This window comes from Anolis sagrei, chromosome 3 (genome assembly GCF_037176765.1).
Source record: "Anolis sagrei isolate rAnoSag1 chromosome 3, rAnoSag1.mat, whole genome shotgun sequence".
Classification (NCBI taxonomy): Eukaryota; Metazoa; Chordata; class Lepidosauria; order Squamata; family Dactyloidae; genus Anolis; species Anolis sagrei.
Window position 1 is genome coordinate 234,406,901 of NC_090023.1, and position 23,437 is coordinate 234,430,337.

At 36.3% G+C, this 23,437-nt stretch overlaps 1 protein-coding gene across 12 annotated transcripts in view; it reads right to left on the reverse strand.

Moving 5' to 3' along the window:
- Positions 1-23,437, reverse strand: part of DOCK10 (dedicator of cytokinesis 10) — a 211,773-nt gene that overhangs the window by 39,624 nt on the left and 148,712 nt on the right. For all 12 annotated transcript variants that reach the window (XM_060767871.2, XM_060767878.2, XM_060767874.2 and 9 more), the window contains 16 exons: positions 23,024-23,089; positions 22,565-22,657; positions 22,029-22,152; positions 21,492-21,613; positions 20,151-20,237; positions 19,793-19,885; positions 17,522-17,640; positions 16,928-16,997; positions 11,626-11,739; positions 9,848-9,919; positions 7,600-7,746; positions 5,702-5,785; positions 4,469-4,565; positions 2,379-2,423; positions 1,387-1,562; positions 1,168-1,284 (listed from right to left, as the gene is read on the reverse strand). In XM_060767871.2, the coding sequence (XP_060623854.2) occupies positions 1,168-1,284; positions 1,387-1,562; positions 2,379-2,423; positions 4,469-4,565; positions 5,702-5,785; positions 7,600-7,746; positions 9,848-9,919; positions 11,626-11,739; positions 16,928-16,997; positions 17,522-17,640; positions 19,793-19,885; positions 20,151-20,237; positions 21,492-21,613; positions 22,029-22,152; positions 22,565-22,657; positions 23,024-23,089 (1,626 nt within the window). The remainder of the gene's footprint in view (positions 1-1,167; positions 1,285-1,386; positions 1,563-2,378; positions 2,424-4,468; positions 4,566-5,701; positions 5,786-7,599; positions 7,747-9,847; positions 9,920-11,625; positions 11,740-16,927; positions 16,998-17,521; positions 17,641-19,792; positions 19,886-20,150; positions 20,238-21,491; positions 21,614-22,028; positions 22,153-22,564; positions 22,658-23,023; positions 23,090-23,437) is intronic.

Sequence of the window (23,437 nt, forward strand, 5' to 3'; positions counted from 1 at the left end):
CTGTGGCTTCATGTAACCACTGTCTGGTTGGAAACATATCCCCTGTGAATTTGGGAATCTTATTGTGTTGATTGCTAAATCAGACTTTAGTTGCATCCAATTACTGTCAAAATGTCCACTTACAATCTTCTGTATAGCCTTCACTAATTCATTGTGCCATTACGCCCAGACGCTTTAAAATAAAACTTTGACGTGCTGCTATCTATGTCTGGGCGAACTGCTGGGGTCTTTCTTTAGAAGATTGAGCTTTCTTGAATAACTGAGTCCACTTCAAGTTTGAAACATCAAACAGGGTATTTATTCACGAAGTCCTGGTAGACTTGGCTCAGCTTATCAATATTACAAAACAAACAGTCAATTGGGGTTCAGTAGTTGAGGCAATCTTTCTCCAAAAAGGGTAAAACGAATTCTGGAATCCTTTTCTCAAACCCTGAGCCCCTATGGTCGGAAAAGGACAGGCCTTTCTTCTATCTATAGGCCTGGATTAGCTTTGGAGGCAACTGCTCAATACTAGCTATCGCTCAATGAAGTCAATATTCCATTAACTTCTCTATAACTATCTAGATAATCCTCTATAACTATCTAAATAGTTCTCTTTTAATCTATCTATCTCTAACTAAATAACCCAATCACACTCAATTGTTTTCTATCTATGACTCAATTGTTTTTACAATGTTATCTTCGGAGGTACCTGTCTGCCAACAGCACATCATGAATTCTTCCTTAAGAATTCCTTTACATCACCTTCCTTTACATCACTACAGTGACATGTCAAAGTTATGGAACCTTGATTTGATAACTCAGATAGTATTGTGGTATAGATCAGCTGGATGGGAAATTCTGGAGCTCATTGAAAAAGTAATGTTTCCAAGTTGTGATATAGTTAAGAAACCTGTCGAAACCATTTTTTGAGTATGCATCTAAGCAAAATTTAATTCGTTGATTAAATCATCCACAATTAAGTTATTTGATTCAGATATTCTTGATATCTGAAAATGCATCTCATTTAAATGACTTAAAGCTACTGAATTGGGGTCAACATAACTATTGATAAATTAACTTAATTGTCCAACAAGAAGATAAAGGCTCAAAAAGGGAATTTTTTGTGCAATTATTTCAAAAAGCAAATTGTTATTCAACATATTTCTGGAATGACACTCTACATACCTGATTGGATGTATTTATGTTGAACAAAAACATGTCCTTCATATATATTCTTGGCATGTTGTCTAAGAGCAAGCCATATAGAGGCATATATAGGTTTGCTATTTTTGCCTGATCTTCCTAAAAAAAAAAAAAGCAGTTAGCAGAGTTGGTTCAATTGCAGAACTTCAATGATTTTATTATAATTTTATTCAAATTAAGTAAAAGGTTACTACTTCTTACCTTCTCTGAATAGCGATCATCAAATGAATGTTTTGCCATGAGATTTTTGAGGACTGCCAGGGCCATGTGCCTGATATCCTGATCTTCCTGGAGCGCCCACCCAACTTCCCGAAGAAGTAATCCAATTAGGAAATGCTTCCGGCAAAATTCATTTGTCAGAGTGTATTCTGGAATATCTTGAAGACATTGTGGGGAAAGGTTCATTATATGCTTGAAGCCTGCTGTGTTACCATTTACCCAAGAAATAGATATACTATGGTTAGCATGACAGATTTCTATTATTCCTTCACACTATTAATCAATTCAGTTTTTTAAAAATAATAAGGGTGCATCTGCACCTTAGAATTAATGCAGTTCGACAGCATTTTAACTGCCATGGCTCAATGTTATGAAGTCATGGCGTTTGTCATTTGGTGAAGTAACCAGTATTCTTGGCAGATAAGTCTAAAAACCTTCTGAAATTACAACTCCCATGATTCCACAGCACTGGGTCACAGCAGTTAAAGTGGTGCCAAACTTCATTAATTCTGTAGTGTAGAGGCACCATAAACTATTTCTGAGTAATAAAGTTCAGGTCAGTACAGCTGAACTATCTATATAAAATGTCTCATTTCCTTTTTCAAAGCCCTTAAAGCAATCAAATGTTAACTATATCTACCAAAAAAGTCTATTAGACATATTTATTGGTTATTTTTTGTACTCACTTTATTTCAGTCTATTGACACAGACACTCCAACTAATCCAATGTTTGGCTCAAGCTAATATTGCAGCTAATTTTAAAAGTCCAATCAACGAGACTTTCAAAAGTTATTGGCTATGCTGGGGCAGACAAGTTGTGGTCTTTCAGATGGTACTGGACTAAAACTTTTAACTCTCATTGCAACTCTGGCTGGATAATCTGGACTGTAATACAACTCCTTCTAGGTTTCTAGCTGTGCTCCATGCATTTATATTTAGCTGATGCTCATGAAAGCCATACAGTTACTTCTTACCAGATGAACGATAGTGCTGTGTTGCTTCTGATGGTGTTGTTGAATCTTAAGATTTTCAGAATTATGGGGCAGGGGAGAGGAAAAGCAAGAAGTTTTACATAATCATTATAAAGCCACTCTTTACAATGATAGATAAATAAATAAATACATCTTTGAGATTCAGATCATCTGGAAGTTTCTTGAGATCAGTGCATATGCCCCTTCCCTTCCCCCCTATGTGGCAGCTTAAGTGTGCAACAAAATATTTTTTCTTAAAAGAAAGTATTCTTACTTCCAATTTAATTTACTTCTCATTGTGTGTGTATAGCAGGAATGGAAATTGAATATTTTAGGATGGTGTTGTGTAGCTGGAACAGTTTTAGGCTGAAAAGAAGCTTCTATAATATATGGTTTTGTAAATAAGTCTTATTTACTGCCAGATCTGTTGGTGCAGCTGAGATTTGCCAACAATTGCTCTGTAACTTTCAATATGGAGCCACTACAGTGCAGAGAATTGCTGCTTAAACGTATAAGCTATTCCAGAGTAAAGGCTCAGGGCTAGTAATATGAATGAAGGGAGGGCTTCACATTCTAGTTTGAGAGCAAGTAGAAATGTGATGTCGCAAAGGAAAGAACAGTTACAAATGTGTAACAGCAGAACCTGTATTTTCCAGATGGCATCTAAAGATCACATGTTCTTGGTTTTGTTATTAAGTTTAACTTTCCTGGACCACAACAAAAACATAGAGAAAAAGATGCTTCAGTCGATATAATGTTTGGTTCCAAATGAAGAGATCTGTATCGGATTCTGATCCATTAATTTATAGCAAACCTAAACCATACCATCACAAATAACCAAGTCTCACATCTCCTGCTGTCCAGTATTGTTGCCGAGAGGAATAAAGCAAAGTGCTCCATAAAAAGCCATGTGCATTAAAAATAGAATAGGAATATACAATAAAAAAGTACAATTTATTTATTTACAGCATTTATATACCGCTTTTCTCACTCCTAGGGGGACTCAAAGCGGTTTACACATAGATAATGGCAAAAATCAATGCCTTACAACTACAACAGTAAAACCACACCTTAAACATAAATCATATTAAAAACAGTACATCATCAAAAATCAAAACAGTTATTAAAACCATAAAACAATCTCATCAGTCAAGTCACCATTCCAGTCCTTGTCCCACTAAAAGCTGCATACATCTATTGTCCGAAGGCCTGGTCCCAGAACCATGATTAGGAATAGGAATAATATCACTCTCTGTACAAGTAAACAACATAGTTTTATGGCTCTTACTAGTCTCATTTACATTATCAAAATATCTGATGGAAAAGGGCACTGCACATTTATTCCAAATGACTAGTAGAACTTGACAAGGGGCTTGGAGAAGAATTTCAGTTTCCTTTTCCAATAGGTAATTAATTCTACAATTGCATATTTTATCCTCGATTACTGTGAGATTATTGTCTGTCAGATTAGGAGAATTACAACCAATTCTCAGAAGCAGTGCAGGAACTTGATATGTGTTGGTGAAATATAGAGTTTTGGAATCAATCTTTGATTTAAAATAATTAATTCAAATTTAGTTATTCAATCTCTTTTCAATTTAGCTAGAGCAATTCAAGAGAACCATTCTTCCAGTGAAACCCTCTGTTGTAAAGTACATCTTAAATTCAATTGCTAATTTCACCTTGAACAGATGCACTGAATCAACAAGAATTTGTTAAGTCAATATTTATGTAAGTCACTTTAATTTAGTGAATTTTATCTAGCTGGAAATAATAATTTGATTTATTGTATTGTAGCTGCAGAAAGAATACTATAAACGGAGACTATATTTAGAGTGAGTCATTCTTGCTTCATTTTGTCTTTATACATCTTATGCTTATATTCCTTCCTTTCTAATATTTTGGACAGCTCACAATTAAAACATAGCAATATACCTTTTATGATTTTAAATTCATAATTGTTTATGTTCATTTTTCAAAACAGAAAATTATTTCACATACGGAAATTGCACTTATGAGCAATATTGCAATATTTTTTATCTCTGAGTGTGCTTGATAGAATTTTTTTAAAAAAAAAAACATGCAAGCCTTACCTGGAATATTTGCAGATTTGATAGGAAGGCACAATGGGATGAAGTGTTCATGGTTACATACTTCTTCAAGAAAATCAAATTTATATTGAAACAAAATCTGGAAGGAGAAAATATTTGTATTCATTGTTTACACTTGCAATGTTTTCTTTCATTAGTCCACATTACAGAATTGTGGTCTGTTGTGTAAATCAACACTCTGAAAAAAAACTACAGTCATTGTTTTCCCCTGACTTCATTGCAGTTTCTCAGATTATATCAAATTGTATGTCTTTGTATTTCGCATGCATTACAGCCATACACATGTTTAGTTTATATGTAATGCAAACTATAATTTGACACCATATGAACAGATATTGGCAAAGTTACATATTGGACTACAGTTCCCCAAATCTTCCAACTAACACAGAGAATTCTGGAAATCAACATCCAAAACTAATATTTTTAAAGTTCTGGAAATGTATGGCTATCAAAGATGGCTTCAATTTTTTCTCACTTGTCTCTTCTTACATAATGGGATTCCATCCCTCCCTTCCTGATTAACAGCAAAACAGAGCCCAGCATTACATTTGAAGTAGTAACTCTAGTTTATGCCTGCCTTAAAAGTCCCGTCTGCAAATTGGGGTTGGTTAATATGGTTTCACATGCTATCTAAACTCAGCAATACTATCATTTGAAATCTTATGAGGTATGTAGTATCTTAGGGACATTTTGAGAAGAAAGGCATAGGGAAGTGTACCAAATGGGACCAGATTGCCTCTTGATTAATGCACATTGACGATGAATACATATTAATCATTTGTACTCTAAATTTATCCCAGATTGGATAATTAGCTATCATTTTCTCATAAATACTATCTGAGCAAGCCAATTCTCCAATTAACAACTGTCTCAAGTTTTTTTAGCCTTATTTAAAAATGACAATACCAGTACTCCTTTTCTTATCTTTGAACGAGAACCGACATAATATCGAGGGACATCTTAATATGATGCACTAACTGAGGTAGTGCTATTTATATACTGGCAAATGCTGCTTTGGAGAATTAGAGTGGTTGGTACAGTGGTTTGGCTGTTGGACTACAACTCTGGAAAACCAGGGTTTGAATCCACTAGGCTCACAATCTAAAATTTGTATTACTGGGAGATAAACTCTTTTTTCACATTGTTCTGGATTTTTCTCTGCCATACTGAACATTTTCAAATATCAGAAACTTCAAAAATCAAGAGCTTCCTTACCTTGTGGTCACCTGGTCCAAACATGCTTATATAGCTGTTGACCAGCTTAAATATAAATCCACGATCCATGAATGTGAAACAGCGCTAAAACAGAAATCAATATGTTAATAGTTTGGCAAATAGTATTCAAGAACAGAAAATCATCAAAGAAGAGCTAGTAGTTATTTCAGTCCTGGTGAAAAATAAGAGATCATATCTAGCTCTGGGACAAAATATTCCAATCAGAAGTTTATGGATTCTTTCATTCAATTTATATCCATTTCTTCCAACACAGGATTCAAGATGGCACATGTTTTAAGAAAAAAGTGTTGAAAATAATAATATTAACTTGGGAAATTAAATTATGGCATGTTACAATGCTTTGAACACGAAACCAGATAAATCATAAATCAAAATGTCTGAAAGCCTAAGCTTTGTTTAATAAAATGTGGATTCAAGTGTCACCACTAGCTTATATGTAGACATTCTGTGGCTTTAAGAATTACAGCTGTGACGGGGTCATGGCAACCATGGACCATCATTCTCTGCCCCTCTCATGTCAAATATTAAACCAAAGAATTGTTTGGCTTTAAAACGTCATAAAACAAAACTGGTTGTGTAGAGCCTAAATAAATTTTTCTATCTTGAGAGGTTTTACTCTTAGGCTGCCCTTAAAGAGGACCTAAAATATTTTAGATAAATAAATTCTGCTTTCTCTACAGCTACAAATCCTTATCACTCTCAGAATGGCACACAGCCTTCCCAGCACTAAAGGTGGGGTTTTTTTTTTTCCTAGATGAGAAGAATCCTTACATTTATCTGTGTGGTGAAATGGCTGTAGAAGTACTCAAGATAGCTGAGCTCAACTTCCTGCTAAGCAGAGAAACTCACTGGACGACCAGTCAATCGCTTTTTCGACTAGACCTATTTCCCAAAATTGTGAGTGGGGAGGAGAACTACATACATATATATTCTAGAGGAAACACATAATATAAATCTTACAGTTCAGTACTTCTAACAGAATTAAAAGTAATAATACTTTATTCACCTAGCCATTTCAGATATATTAATAAATGAGATTGTTATTTCTTGGGTGTCGGATCCAAACATTCGAAAGTTTCTTGGTTAGGATACTTTGGCCAGACACGTGGCATAAGCAGACACAAACTTAATACAAAGCAATTAGTTTCTCACTGGCACGAACACCTATCTTGATACCTATTGCTTTGCAAATCACTTTTGATTGTGGAATTCTTAGAATTGTTTGTTTAGGATTGTCCTTTTATTTTCAAACTATTGACTGAGGGTTGAATGCCTTCCACAGACAGAAGGCCTGTGCTTATAGAAAATGATTCTATTCATTCTGGAATGTCCAGTCACCAATCCAGACTACAACTGCCTCCACTGAGTCTACTCCAGTATAGCCTTGTACCATAAGAAATAGAGGTAAGGGAAGTTCATTTCCACAGTCTCTATGCTAAATATTTATTGCATTGTCGAAGGCTTTCATGGCCAGAATCACTGGGTTGTTGTAGGTTTTTGGCAGGCAACCTCTGAAGATGCCCTCCACAGATGCAGGTGAAATGTCAGGAGAGAATGCTTCTAGAACATGGCCATACAGCTCAAAAAACCTACAACAACCTAAATATTTATTGTTAGTCATTCTCTATCTGAAGCTATCAAGGTAGGTTACAGATAAATCATAACTTTAATTATTGCTAATGATTGATTGAAAACAAATTAAAGTGATATAAAACCAGCTAACAAAATCGAATAAACTAAAATTGGCCATGAAAGCTGGACCAAAAATGTTTGGGCAGTCAGCCCAAATTTAACTTGGCATTCTAAAGAGACAAATATCTATACCAACTATGTCCCCTAGAGGAGAGCAGTACACAAATGGAGCAAAGGAAACATACCTTGAGAAATCCACCAACACTTTGGTTTGCATTCTTGGTTTCTTCAAGAGCATCTCTATGTTTCCAAACAACATGATCTGATAAGATCATTATGAGAGTATCCAGTTCATTTAGGAATGATTCTGGAAACCTCTGAGCACGAGGAATCTGAACAGAAAACAGATTATATGTCAACATGGTGAGCAAACTAAAGCCACAGCCTACAAAACTTTCACTATAAGAGCTGCACAAATGAAGTTGGCAGGATTACTAATGCACATGTGAAATGGAGCGTATTCTTCTTAATTAACAACAGGTCTCTGTTACTATTAAGATTTCTAAAGCAGATATAACCTTCAACATTTGAACACTAATCTAGTGTACAGACCTGATCGAGTGTTACATTTGGAGCAATAAATACTAGTTTATTGCATGACTTGGGACCAATTGTTTTTTCTTAGCCTGCTCTAGCTCACATGGTTGTTGTGAGGAAAGTGGAGCAAATGAGAATCCTACATGTTTCCTTGATCTCACTGGAGGAAAATGAGGGGTAAACTTATTAAATAATAGAATATCCAGGACAGGCTTTCAGTCCAGCTGAAAAGTGTGTTCTTCCTCACATAAGTAATGAATTACAAATCTGGAGGAATCAAAATGCCATTATGTCAACTCCTTTTAGAAAACTGCTCATACTAGGTTGGCACAGAGCTATTTAGTTTTGGCACGTTTGCTGCACCACCTCTGAGTAATGTGGATGTGCTGGAACCGAGATTTCTTACTTCATAAGCCACCCTGGCAGCTTGTGAGAAGTTGTAATTCAGTCATTAGTTCAAGCATTTTTGAATTCTGGCCAATTCCATTTTTAAAAATGTAAGAATGAAGAAATTCATGAAAACCTTTCTGAAAATGTGGCTAAGCTTATGGGAGATTAGATAGTCTCATGAAATAAATGGAGCTAGAATAATCATGAGATTAGTTCTAAGAGACAGAACACAGAAGTAATCCATGAATGTTCTTGATATGTGCAATTGTCTGCTGAATGTAGGATATATCACATGGGGCCCTCTTGTTTCATTCTTTAGAAAAATAACATGATGCTGTCTGTTTGTCAGAACTGTCCTCTGAAACTTTTCTTTCACAGTTTTACTACACAGCAGACTTCTTTAGCCTGTTGCTCTCCAGATGAGCTGGGCTGCAAATGTTGAAAAGTCCCCAGGAAGCCACAAACTTGCAGTTTTCAGTCCAACACATCTGGATGGCATCAAGCTGGGAAAGGCCGCGATGCTGTACTCATTAACAGCATGCTAGTTTCTGGAATTGGCTATGCAGGCTGGGGATATTTCTGACAGATGTGTGATTTGATAGATATCTCTGAGGGTTGCTTTTTTTCTTTTGCATTTTTAACAATCTCAAATTAAGAAAGCGAATAAATAATAAAATATTCATTAATGTTTCCTGGTCAATTAAAATATATTAAATGTCTGTACATACATTTAGATAACATGTTATAACATGCTGCTAGCATCCAGATTTTACAGTGTTTAAATCAATTGATGCTTCAGTATGGAAGTCCATGATGAACTGCCTGTTGAGTGTATTTTTGTGGATGACAACACATTGTCTTCAGCTGAATATGGATAAAATGGAGATCTCGGTGTTTCTTGGTGACTGCCTAGTAGTAGTTCCTCTTTCATGCTCTCCATTGTGTATAAAGTGTTGCAGAAACCTTGGAGTCTGGATATCCCCACAACTCTTTATCAGGACAACAGCAAAGGCATGCCTTTTTCATTTTTTGAAAACCTTTTTTGATTCACCACATTAAGCTGATAAGTTTGCTGTTGCTGAGATGGTAGTGACAGGTTAAGTATCAGAGATACTGTTATGTTTTATTATCCTTATTTTTAATTTAATGTTTGTATGTTAATGTTCTGAAAGGGGCATTATAAATAAACAGTGTTGTCTTGGGGATGATAATTTATTTATTTACAATATTTCTATCACACCTTTGTTGAACCTGAAGGCAACTCAAGGCGGTTTACAACCAGGCAGCCATTTGATGCCTTAACAATATATACTTAAAACCACATTTAAAACAGAATTAAAAACTACATACAATAAGACCTTTAAAAATATACTTTAAAACCAATATCTTTACTGTCAGCCTCTTTGTCCAAAATAATTGTCTGAGCAGTTCTAATATTCAATAATAATAATAATAATAATAATAATAATTTACTAAATTGTAATGCAGATGACCATACAATCTTACCTGTATTCTATTTGTGTCAACCAAATGCTGTGCCATGGACTTTAATATAATGGCAAAAAAGAACCAGGAGTGCTATTAAAATTAAACAAAGGAAAGAAAAAGGTTATAATGGCAGCAGTATCTATTTTTCTTACAAAATTAGTTGTCTTTGACTTTATGGGGGTTATTTTATTTTTAGTTGGAAACATCTTTTCCACAATCTAGTTTGTGGAAAGACCTGCATAGGAATAAGTTTCAAGCAATTTTGCAAAATGAATTTGGAACATTTGCTTTGATGAGCCAGGACCCCAGAAATGAAACAGCTTAACTCCTGGTATGATTGCACGCTATGAGAAAACTGAGCCCCATGAGTGGATCCAGACTTGAGCCAAGCAGGATCCCATTTGTACTGAAAAAGAGCATTGTGCAGCAATTTTCCTTGATTTATCCTTTTCTTCTTCTTCTTCAGCTCACCTGAAAAGCTGTCAGTCCTTCCTATGCCAACCACCAAGAACAGTGCCCTGGATTCTGCAGGGGGAAAATGCCCAAATCTGGCCAATTCTGCTAGCAAGAGAGGTCTCTGCTAAATTCCAGTTTCCTTTATAAAATGAAGATTTTTTCCTCTTTAGAGAAGTTCAAGTCTGGATCCAGCCCAACCATTTAATCTTTTACAAAACTTTGCTGCTGAATTGTTAAACAGTCTATTATAGAGAATGTCAAACGTTTTTGAAATACGGTGAGTTTGGGCAAGTAATTGCAGCTTTGTTTAAGTTTTTGACAAGCATGCCAGCTCAACAAATGAACCATTGGGTCCTTTTTGTGTCTGCCCCTTCCACCTTAAGAAGAAATAGTTCAAACATTTCTCAGAATATATTAATTATCTCCTGTCATATTCACAGTTAGTCTTTTTCTGCCTTTATTTTCACATTTCTCTCTCTCTCATCTTCACTCTTATTGGATCTCATCTAGGACAAATATATCAAAAATCAAGAAAGAGTTTAGTCATTTTTCTTGTCCAGAACTGTAGAAATTGCATACTTGTAGTAGGGTCGCACTGAACTCTGCGTGTGAAAATCCAAATAGGTGAGATGGGAGTTTCTATAATGGAGTTGAAATGGGTGTTTTCAACACTTTCTGGAACTAGTGTTGGAAGGAAAAAAATCCAAGTATCTGAAGCATTGTAGGGGCTTTTTGACTTCTTGCTGGTCCAGTGATGTACAACATTTTTATTGAAAAATGCTCAGCTTTCCAAAAAATGCTCGCCTGTCACCTGACACATATATATGTATCTTCAACCCCTGCCCATGTTTCATAGAAATCTTGACAAGAAGCTGTGAAAAGACATTTGGGTTTCCTCCCCCAATTTGCAGAAAAAAATAGTACCCAATACATGCCAGCTGGAAAAGTTGCACAGTTTTCCAGAGGAAAAAAAAAACCCCACACTTTCCAACAACATGGGAAGAATAAATGCAATTTTTCTGACACCCATCAGGAGAGGAAAATTAACATCCCTAATCCAAATACTAAACTCTGAATGATTTAAATCTCAAGTTGTATTTTTTAGTTTTAAGACCCAAGTGCCTTCTCAAGATGAGGGTAGTTTTCAGATTGCACTCATTTTTCCCTTAAGGTGCTTCCAGACAACCATCTTTGCTAAATCTATTATGTTTCTTTGTTCTTAAATATTGGGGACACAATCCAGAGCTCAAGAACTCAATCCTGATGCAGAAAATCAAACATATACAAACTTTTCCAACACTTTTAGCAAGAATGCGGGCAAGAAAAAGAGAAGGATTCACCTTTAAAACATGTTTCACTGTCCTTTGATCATTTGATTTCAAAAGGCCAGTCATGTTCTTGGCCAGCTCTTCATGGATTGTCCTTTCTTCAAATGACTTGGTCTTGAACACATACTACAATAGTGGAGGAAAGCATGATTTCATAGCGTAAAAACATAGAGAACAAATTGTAGTGAGAAGATTAGGCCATAAAACATAGTCTGAGCATTATTCCTGATGTAAACAACAACCATAATGTGATGGCTTTTCTATTCAATGCAGACTTTAATTAGAATTTTGCACGTTGATTTCATTTAACTTCAATTCCAATCAAAATAAGCAAAATGGGTAAAGGTAAAGGTTTCCCCTGACATTAAGTCTAGTCGCGTCTGACTTTGGGGAGCGGTACTCATCTCCATTTCTAAACCAAAGTGTCTGTAGACACTTCCAAGATCATGTGGCCAGCATGACTGCATAGAGCACGTTACCTTCCCACAGAAGAGGTACCTATTGATCTACTCAAATTTGCATGTTTTTGCACAGCTAGGTTGGCAGAAGCTGGACCTAGCAGTAGGAGCTCACCCCACTCCCCAGATTTGAACCACTAATCTTTTGGTCAGCAAGTTCATAAGCTAAGCAGGTTAACCCGCTGTGCCATCAGAAGGCCCTAAACAAGCAAGTAAAATGAAAAAGGCCTCCAGGTTTTAGTTTATTCTTTAAACAAGTGGTGGGTTTTTTGCTATGCTGTTTTATAAAAAGTCCAGAGAGTTTTAACCACTTTATTATCAATTGGCCTTTAATCTAGCAACAGGAGGAATTGCACAGTTGCTGAAAATCTTTCCCTTGGCCTCTGAAATAGGCCAGTCAATAATATAAGGGCTAGAATATGTTGAGCATTTTATAAAACAGAATAACTCAAAAACCTGTTTAAAAATAAAATACACCCATCAATAAGCACATGGAGACATGTTCTTTCTTTTCTCTGGAGAAACCAAAGACATAGCACCCCAAAACATTTGGAGAAAAATGGTAACTAAAAGCCAAAGCCCACTCCTTCATTATATGATTTAATTTAGTCCCATACATTTATGAATAATCCTTCATAATTGATTGATTAAAATGAATCCATGAAAACAAATTTCAAATTTTGTAAAACCAATAGTAAACTGCAAAAGCATTTTAAAAAACAGATATTTAAGAAATACATTTAATTCAAAAACATCTCCAATGACCTCAGAGGGACTTCTAAGTAGACATGCAAATGAATACATAATATGAAATGAAAAATAAATTATTAATGGTGGTCTTTCTTGAGAACTAAATGCAAGTATTTGCTGTTAAATTGTGAATTGGCACAATTCATTCCATGAAGCATCAAAATGTATGATTTGGTACCATGCACATTCATTTAAATGCACCTGATCATCTTTTGCCTGTCATTGTGAAATTTGTGAATGATCAAACATTGTTCAATTACTTGGGAATTCTACATGTGAATGCTTTTAATAAAGGCCACTGAAATGGGCAATATGCTGGCGAGTTGCAGAAAAGGATAAGTCTCAGAAAGCTTCAGCATTTGTGAAGAAGAGGAAAATTACCTAGATGGTTTTCTTGACAATGGCAGCTGCTGGAATTTTCTCTCTACTGTACTTCTATACATGTCTATTCAGAAGTAAATTACACTGCATTCAATGGATCCTATTTTCTTTGTATTCAAAGTACAACACTATCCCAATCTGCAGTTATATATTGACTGATGTTCAAATAGATATATATGAAACCATGTTGTATTTTGAATTCAAAGGAAGGCAAAGCTGAATAATTCAGATAATGTAAGAATTTTGTGGAAACGTTAAGTTTTTTCTCCATTTTGTTTTAAAAATCAATAAGATACTGGATTTATTTATTTATTACAAACACTGAGAAAAGAACCCAACCCTTGAAGTAAAAAGAATACAAGATTTCTTTTTTGAAAAACAGTTCTTTAAAACAACAAGTTGATAACTACTTACTTATAAATCTGTAAAGTGACCCATTTGAATCAACACATTTTGGAAAAAAAACTTGTTTTCTGTTTAATACAATGGAATGGCAAAGACATCCAAAGCATTCCCAGTGAGATCAAATAAACATTGATGTATGGGACATATGCATTTAAATACTGAAGCATCACTCCTGCGAGCATGGAAGTATCAACAGCTGAATTTATCTTGCACATGCACCATTCTTTTGCTCTTAAAAATGTAGCTATTAGCCCATCCAGAAATTTATGAAATGGTCATAGTACTTAGTGTCTTTCTCCATATAATATGGAAAGAGTAGGCAAACCAACCATTCTGCCCATGCCGTTCTGTCCACAGGAATCACTGAATGCTATAATAATCAACTAATTAAACAATTACACATTGCTTTGCACATATACCCGAATAAATACTCCACCAAACCTATATCAATACCAGTCCAAAAGCAATTTGTCTAATGGGATATGACTTTTCAAAAAACAAAAAAACACTATCTACTGTGTACATTATGAACAGCATTAAACTCAACACTTAAAGTGCTAAATAAGAGTAAAGGTAAGGGTTTCCCCTGACATTAAGTCTAGCCGTGTCCAACTCTGGGGGATGGTGTTCATCTTCATTTCTAAGCTGAAGAGCCGGCATTGTCCGTAGATGCCTCCAAGGTCATGTGGCCAGCATGACTGAAAGGAGCACTGTTAACTTCCCACCAAGGCGGTACCTATTGATCTACTCACATGTGCATGTTTCGAACTGCTAGGTTGGCAGAAGCTAGAGCTAACAGCGGGAGCTCACCCTTCCCCCTGGATTCAAACCGCTAACCTTTTGGACAGCAAGTTCAGCAACTCAGCGAGTTAGCCCACTGCACCTCCAGGAGTGCCAAGTTAAACATTAATTAACAAAAATGTTTGTTAATTAATAAACATTAACAAATATTTTATAATTCACATTTTAGTTGGAATTTGATGGTACAGCAGACACAAGGCTATTACAGTAGTCTCATCTCTTTATCATCTTGTATCGGCCTCGGACACTCAATGATTAGCCTGATATCATGCAGAATGATGACATCATGCTTTGCACCAAGTATCCTAAAAGGTGAAACAACAAAGGTTGACACTTTGATAGGAGGTACATTTTGGGTGTAATATCATGTTTAAGGCTCATGGCAGTAATGACAGTGATGCTGCTGGTATTGAATGTCTCTGTAGAGTATTTCTGGAGATTCAAAGAATTTCATGTACATTATATTATTTTAATCTTTACAAATGACACTATATATTTTTATTATTCCAATATTGTTGAGTCGAGTGTGAAGATGGAGAAGGTGTCTTGTCTGTCTAGGGCAGTTTGGAGAATGAGTGCCTGTCTCAATGTTATTGAACCTCAGTTCCCATACTCATCAGTCGCTGGATATACTGAATTAACATGGTTAGGAGATACAGTCTAGCAACAGAGGAACACCATACTCTCACTACTCTTGACCTAAGGGTTTCATTTTATGACCACTTAGGTTGGTGTTACATAGGGCTAGTATTGTGGTGGCTAAGGATGGCACTGGGCCGATTTGGCTATCCTAATGCTGCTTTCCCCTGGGCCAAGATAAATTGGGCAAAACCCTGAAACCTGACCCATAATTCACGTTGTCCCCCAAGTTAGGGGTGTCAAAAGACAGCTGGGCCTGTTCCTAACAGGAACTGGCCACAGCTTGTATTGCAAGCTATCCCAAGCCTAGGGTGGCCCAGAGATGTGGCATGTCAATCCCTTGCTATCCCCTCTCCCAGTGTTGTGAGTGCCCCCAGCTGTGACAAAAACCACCTATATGCTCCTGAGCGGTCTGGCAACTCTCTGCCAGACCATGGAGTTGCTAAGGAAGATGGCTAAGGGGGCTTTCCCCTCTCTCCCTACCAGCCAACTATGCAGTGGTTGATTTCAGTCAGTATGCTGCAATGGTTAGTTAAAAGGGGGGTGTCATGGCTGGAGACAGTCATGGCATGTGGGGAGGAGATATTGAGGCAATGAACCATTTTCAGTGTAGCTGGACAATGGGGACTCTCTGCTGCCTCAGGCCACCAAGCGAGCAGACTCTGGCAACAATGAACCTACTTTCAGGATTCATGTTGAAGGGGCTTTAGAAATTTCCCTCTCAGTGATTTCTGGAAAACATGCTAATTGAGCCTATGTTCTTAGAATTGGATGTCCAAGAATGGACCTCCCTCTCTGAAGGTCTCATTAAAACAGTCAGCGACCTCAGAAGGAGGACATTTGTGGTCAGATACCCTTTATGTCTTTTCACAGCACCTTTGGACATTTCTGTGCTCTCTGCCTCATACTAGAATTCTTACTTTAGGCAGGAACAAAAAGGTATGTACTTGAGATGGGGGAAACAATGGCCTGTATCGAGAATGCATCAAAAGAAAAATAATTGGTCTAAATATGTGAGTAAAGCTTCTGTCTTATTAGAACAAGAGGCATTGAGCATCCCTTATCCAGAATTCTAAAATCCAAAATATGACAAAATTTTCTACACCGGTGGCTGGGATAGTGATGTCTTTGATTTCTGGTGGTCCAACGTATACAAACATTGTTCATGTAAAAAGTATTAAAACAGTATATAAGATTACTTTCAGGCATATAAGGTGTATGTGAAGAATAAATCAATTTTGTATTTATACTTGGGTCCCATCTCTAGGATACTCATTATGTATTTGGTATTTTGAAATACTATAAAGATCCAAAATACTTCTGGTTACAAGCGTTTTGGGTAAGGGATACTCAAACTGTAGTACTATATATAATTATTGTTTTTAAGGTCCTTGATAATGATTTCATAAACACCCCCCACAAATTCAGTGACATATTCCAGTGAAAACTAAATGGAGGACACATAACAAGCAGTGCCAAATAACAAAAATGAAATTAAAAAGTGCAAGAAATCATGCTGGAAGATTTTTAAAAAAATTCACATACCATAAGCAGGTACAAAAGCACTGTAATTTAGATAATAAAAAGGGTTCTTGAGAAAATAACAAGGAAGCTAGGAAAATAGTTCAGCACAAGCTACTTCAAAGCACACAGAAAAGCTTCCAAAGGAGCACTCCTTAATAAAATTTACCACTGAAATTCACTGGATTACTTGCAACACATTAACTCTTACACAAATCCTTACAGGAGACTCACTTAATAAATCAACAGCTAACATATCCTTTACACAATATAAATGCAAGATGACATAAGAGAGAATGATCTCAGGAAAACTGTTAAAACGAATGAGAACAATTAAAATGCAAGTTAAATATTTTTACCTTTACATATGACTGGATATATTGGTCTAATTGTTCTTCATGGAACTTGGCAACAATATCAGTGAGTACCCTGTAAAAGTAAAAGTATTGAATATGATGTAATGCAATGATGTAAAATATGTTTTCTATCTGGATTCCTAGGACCAGAAGTGGGTATCATGCAAATCTTTAATTTGTATGCCATCTTGAAGCCCAGCCTTTTCTTAATGGTGGGATATAAATACAGATTATGACGATGTCCATATCAAAACTTTGGGGCTTCTTCAGCAAACCATGTGGATGGAAAACTACATTTTCAATTCAAAATAAATAACTAAATAATCACGAGATTAAGAACATTCCAAAAAATAGTAATTCTGATTCATTCCTTAGCTATTAGAGTAAGGGAATTGAACTATATGAATCTACTAGGCATGGATCCACTATAACAGTGGCTCTCAACCTGTGGGTCCCCAGGTGGTTTGGCCTACAACTCCCAGAAATCCCAGCCAGTTTACCAGCTATTAGGATTTCTGGGAGTTGGAGGCCAAAACATCTGGGGACCCACAGGTTGAGAACCACTGCACTATAATAACAATAACAAACAAGGGATACCTGGTCACAGCAGTTGTAACTTCATCTTCTTTATTTTGCACAAGAACCCAGAATAGCTGGTTCAGAATCACAGGAAGGAAATTTACAATCACAGAGATCTTCTCAATTTTAAGCAAATTCTAATTTAGAAACAAAATACACAAAGATACATGTAAAGTGAGGTGAATTTCTGTTGTTTCATTAGAGTTGCACATTAACATGCTGTCCTTAAATCAGTGGAATTATACTTTACTTCAAAAACAGTTTTACATATTTTACCCATAGTTTAAAACTATCTTTTAGATAGATATATGAAGACAGAAATGGAATCGTAAAGTGGTAGAGTACTGAACTTGGACAACAGTTTCTAAGTATCAAATTATTATACGTAGTTTTAACTGATTGTCAGTTCTGCCCATTCCTGTCAACAACAGATACTACTGTAACTCAGTTTCTACCCTACTGCACTAGTACAAACCTTATCTCTCTCTGTGTATATGTGTTATACATATTATTGCTTATTGGAATATATTACATTAATGTTGCAAAACTGTCAGTAAGTTTCTAGGAACAATTCAAAATACTAGCGATTATCCTGAAATCACTAGTTCTGAGATATCCAAGGAACCACGTTCTCCCATGCCAGTATCAACACTCTTATTTTTATTTATTTATCAAGTATTTATACCTATCCATGTTTATGGTGGAGGTTGAGGCTGCTGAGTATAAGAGAAAGAGTCTTTGAAGTTGCCTCTAGTCCTTGGAACTCCTTTAACTGAACCCTTTGGAGGTTCAGTAGACCCCTTTTCATATAGTGTTTTGTCTTATGACAAAAATGTTGATCTGTAGGCACACATTCATGTTTTTCTCCAGTGATGTGAGCAAACATTAGAAAGATGAGATATAAAATTTTAACAAGAACTGCCTATACTCATATATAAATTAAGCTCATGTATAAGCTGGGGATTGGCTTTGATACCAAAATTATTAATTCTGAAATGACCCATGGATAATTCTGTAGGGATCATTGTGCAGATAGGTGAAAGTGCCAGTGCAACCTCAATGTGCCAGTTGCCCCATGGACTGCCATTTTCCCAACAAGGCATTCAAAATGGCCTTTTGCCGCTCTAATCAGAGAAGAGGATGGTTCTTTTTCTGATAAAAAGTAAAGTGCATTATTAACTCTGATAAAAAGGAACCATCTTTTTTTCTGAATAGAAAAGAGAGAGTTTAGTCTGCAATAGGAGTTTAATCTGTCACTAAGCCCCTGACCTTGCTGCTAATTTATAGCCCTGAACTTTCCAGCACCGCAATCCCTAGGGCACGGTCTGATTGCTCAACGTTTTCCCTGCTAGCCTAACTGATCTTCTTCTGCCCTCTTTCTCCCTTCAACATTCCAGAAACATGGGGATTTCTGATATATCTGCTGCCTCTCCTCCTCCTTCTTCCTCCCCAACACTGAACCCCAAATCCCTAAGTGCTGTTTCATCCACCACCTGTCCTCCTTCTCCCTCAGAATCAGAAGAGCAGTCCACAACACATGGGCTCTGTGGTGCTTCTCCTCAACAACAAAAAAAAACCCCCACCAGTGCTCTTAATTGGGCTTGGAGGTAATTCTGAATAATATGAATAAATGAATATAATGGGTACAAATCTGTTAGTTAGTCCCGACTACAATAGACCAATTGAACCAGACACTAAATGGTGAGTTAATACAAATATAAATCCCACTGATTTAATAGTTTTACTCTAGTCAGTATTAACATTATAATTCAGCCCATTATGAGTTAGTTATGAGCTAAACAAGATATGAATTAATAAACATTTTAATGGCTTATTAACTTTTAAGTTAATTTCTGAAAATATATTTTTACATACTAACATGAAGCTATTCAGAAATATATTATCCATTACTATTAATCTGCTTTCACAAAGAACAGACCGAGTTGGCCAAAATTAAAACTGTATAAATAAATAAATAAATAAATAAATAATAAAACTTTATTTGCATTCCACCCTATCTCCCCAAGGGGAATCAGTGCAGATTCCAACAAACAAAAAACACAGAGGCAAACATTCAAAGCCTCACCACAAGTGCAAACATGAATATATTAACATCCCACCTGATCCCAAACTAACATCAAACAACCGATAATTAAATAAAACCTAATAATTACACAACCAATTACATGATAAAATTATATCTAAGTTTAAAAGCATCAATTTTTTTCCAAACCATAAATACTTAGCCATGATTTCTATCATCAGCTTATAAAGTTCCTCCATTAATACCTTGCAGGAGATGATGAAATTTGAGGTAGGTGGTTGGGAGAGATCCCTGTTTCTTTTTTGGCACTGTTGAAAAAATCTATTCAGATATGGGTCCTACAAACAGCAAATATAAGAAAGAATATTTAGCTAGAGCAATGCTGAATTGCATTTTAAATGAATAAACAGTAATATAATGGTAAAAAATGGACCTGAAATGAAATATCAGTAATTGATGCCAAATACTTCAGCATCAGCCTTAAAATATGTTTTTCATGACAGTATCAAAGCAGAATACCTCATCCTTTTATGCATAAAATCCAAGCATTCTACTGATGCACGCTGTCTTTTCCAGAAATCAAAGAAAATACAAAGAACATACCTGAGTATAAATTGTTGATACAACAAATGAAGACACCTTGAAGAGTGGCTTCCCACCATCTACCCATTTAATGTCACTTCCACTGTGCTGTAAGCAATACAGAGAAAGAAAATGACAAAAATCCCACTGAATTCCTTAATTTGCAATACACAGCAAGTGTGACTATGTTGCTTTGTGGCCTATTATATTTTGTTGGGGTCTAGAGTGGTTTTGAGTGTAGAACTGGGACTCTATGAGATCAGGGTTTGGCCCAGGAAAACCACTGGGTGGCTTTGGCCAAATCACATTTAGCCTCAGAGGAAGGCAATAGCAAACCTCATCCAAATATATCTTGCCAAGAAAATCTTATGAACAGCCATCACAGGTCAAAGTTGATCTGAAGGCACACAACAACAACGTCAACCAACATTCTATGACACACCAAGCATATGATCAAGCTTACAATATCTGGACCAGTGCCAAATGTGTAGGCTACAATTTGAGGATGAATGGCTGGGTACTTTCCCTGGCTATTTACTGTTTTAGCTACCATTTTTATTTCTGAAAATGTCCTAGGATGGAGAAGCATGCAGGTCACAAGTTATAATTCAGAGCATTTTTGCAGCCTCTGTGTGTCCTCATGCCATGCCAAACATAAATCGCCAAGTCCTATAGTGAGGATAATCTGGGCCTTTTATTTCTAGTAGTTGCCTATCTCTGCCTCATAAAATGGGTAGGCAATTTAAACCTCTTGGATTTTGCTGGACTGTATGTCATCAGCTTATAAAGTTCCTCCATTAATACCTTGCAGGAGATGATGAAATTTACATCATTCACAGGATGTCAGCTCAGGATGTCAGCTCAGGACTCTCCCAGTCCCAGAAGTTTATGAGGATACCGATCAATATGCCTTTGGAAAACACCCAAGTGTCTTAATACTGATGCATGCTTCACATTGTACTTCAGTGTCGTATTTACTAAACATAAAATAAACTTTCTCAAGAAGCCCAATTTGCATGTAAAATCATTTCTGTGCAAGTATCCATTACATTATCCACCACATGAAGGGAATAGATGGCTTACAATTTTTGTAAGCATAAATCAACACAGGTAGTGATTTACATTATCACATGGACTCTACATGGCATAACTTGTGTGGATGTGTGTGTGTGAGAGAGAGAGAGAGAAAGAGAAAGAGGAAAGATAGAGAGAAGAAAGGAACGAGATGAGGTAGATAGTGTGAGAGGAGTGAATTGACTTCCACACCCAACTAGATGTAGAAAATATGCTACATTACCATCGTGTCATTGAAGAAATGTGCTTTGTTATGACAGAGGAGCAACCGTGTAAACTACAAAATACCTTTCCAGTTGCAGGATCCTGAAGGCTGAGATAACCAGGAGGCAGGCTGGTTGCCACTGGTATGCTATGTTCTTGAGATGTTAGCTGATCCTCTTTTAACAAAGGGAGCCAAGCATATCCAACTGCAACCAAAAAGAGATATTATCACTGTAGTTTTTTGTTTTGTTTGAAGAACCACCCTAATTAAACAAAATAACCAGAGAAATGGGGCCCCTGGGTTAAACAGCTGAGCTGCTGAACTTGCTGACCAGAAGGTTGATGGTTCAGGGAGTGGTGTGAAGGTAACAGCACTCCATACAGTCCTGCTTGCCACATGACCTTGGAAGTGTCTCTGGACAATGCTGGCTCTTTCACTTAGAAATGGAGATGAGCACTATCCTCCAGAGTCAGAAATGACTAGACTTAATGTCAGGGGAAACCCTTACCTTTACTAACCAGAGAAATATCACAGCTATTGTACTAAATAATTGACCCAAATTTTAATAATATAAGCATATAGAAATAATGCAAGTTATGGGCATTCAAACAACGAAGTACCTGATGTTTCCAGAGCTTCTTTCTTTTTGGCATTAGCTTTTGCATTTATGTCACAGGTAACATGGTAAAATGAAAATAGAATGTGGTGTTTCTTGTGGATCTGAGTAGGTAGCTCAATTTTCACCTGAAATGTAAAAGGTTTCATATATCAGTTTAAATGGATTCCAATACTAGCAAAACACGGACTTATTTGATCATGATTAATTTGGTCTTATACCTAATTATCTAATATTTCCTAAAGCTCAGTTCAAAAAGATGCTTCTTTTTTATATTGAGAAAGAACATATTATTCATCCAGGGCATATATGAGTACAAAATTCTACCTTGTTACTGAGTGCAATTACTTTGGGAGAGACAGACACTGCCAAAAATATCTGCCAAAATATCACCATATGCTGAACTACTTTCAAAAGTAGGTGTAAATCATAAGCCACATAAACTACTCCAGGCAACATTAAGAGTCTTGATTTTGTAAAACTTACATTAAGCAAATCTATTCATTGATTTGTGTCTAGTAAAAGAAAGGAAGGACTTACCTCATCATAGAAATCAGGGTTCTGTGAATGATGTAACACAGCTGTGTATGCTGCTGATGTAAAGGGTGGTCCACCTGGCTTCCCATAGATACACTATTTGGAGAGATCATACTTTAAATTTCACAGTTATGTTATTAACTACTGAAGTTTCTGATCCTTTATTGTTCTCTTAACTTAAATTAGCCTACATGTCTATGGAAAAACATAGGTATAGGTCCACCCTTATATCACCCAGAGTCCTTCCACCTCTTCAAATCTTTTAAAAATAATACAGAATGAAGATTTCTAACTGTTTCCCATGATGTTTGCCATTACAATTGAGAATTATAGAAATATACAAAGTTATATCATGCTATTAACATTTTAAAAGAGACATGAGTAGAATCGTTTCTGTTGTAGAGTTTCCATTTGCAATATAATGTTTGACACATGTTGCAAATGGGATGCATCTTTACTTACCTTCACTGGCTTGGCCCCTTCTTCATCTGAACTTTTAAATTCAACGCAGATTGTTATATTCCTGGCCTGCAACAGAAAGGTGCAAATGGAATAATTGGCTCATAAAACAACACGCAAATTAAACAAATGTCAATCATAGAATCAAAGAGTTTGAAGAGACCTCATGGGCCATCCAGTCCAACCCCCTGCCAAGAAGCAGGAATATTGCATTCAAATCACCCCTGACAGATGGCCATCCAGCCTCTGTTTAAAACCTTCCAAAGAAGAAGCCTCCACCACACCCCGGGGCAGAGAGTTCCACTGCTGAACGGCTCTCACAGTCAGGAAGTTCTTCCTCATGTTCAGATGGAATCTCCTCTCTTGTAGTTTGAAGCCATTGTTCCGCATCCTAGTCTCCAAGGAAGCAGAAAACAA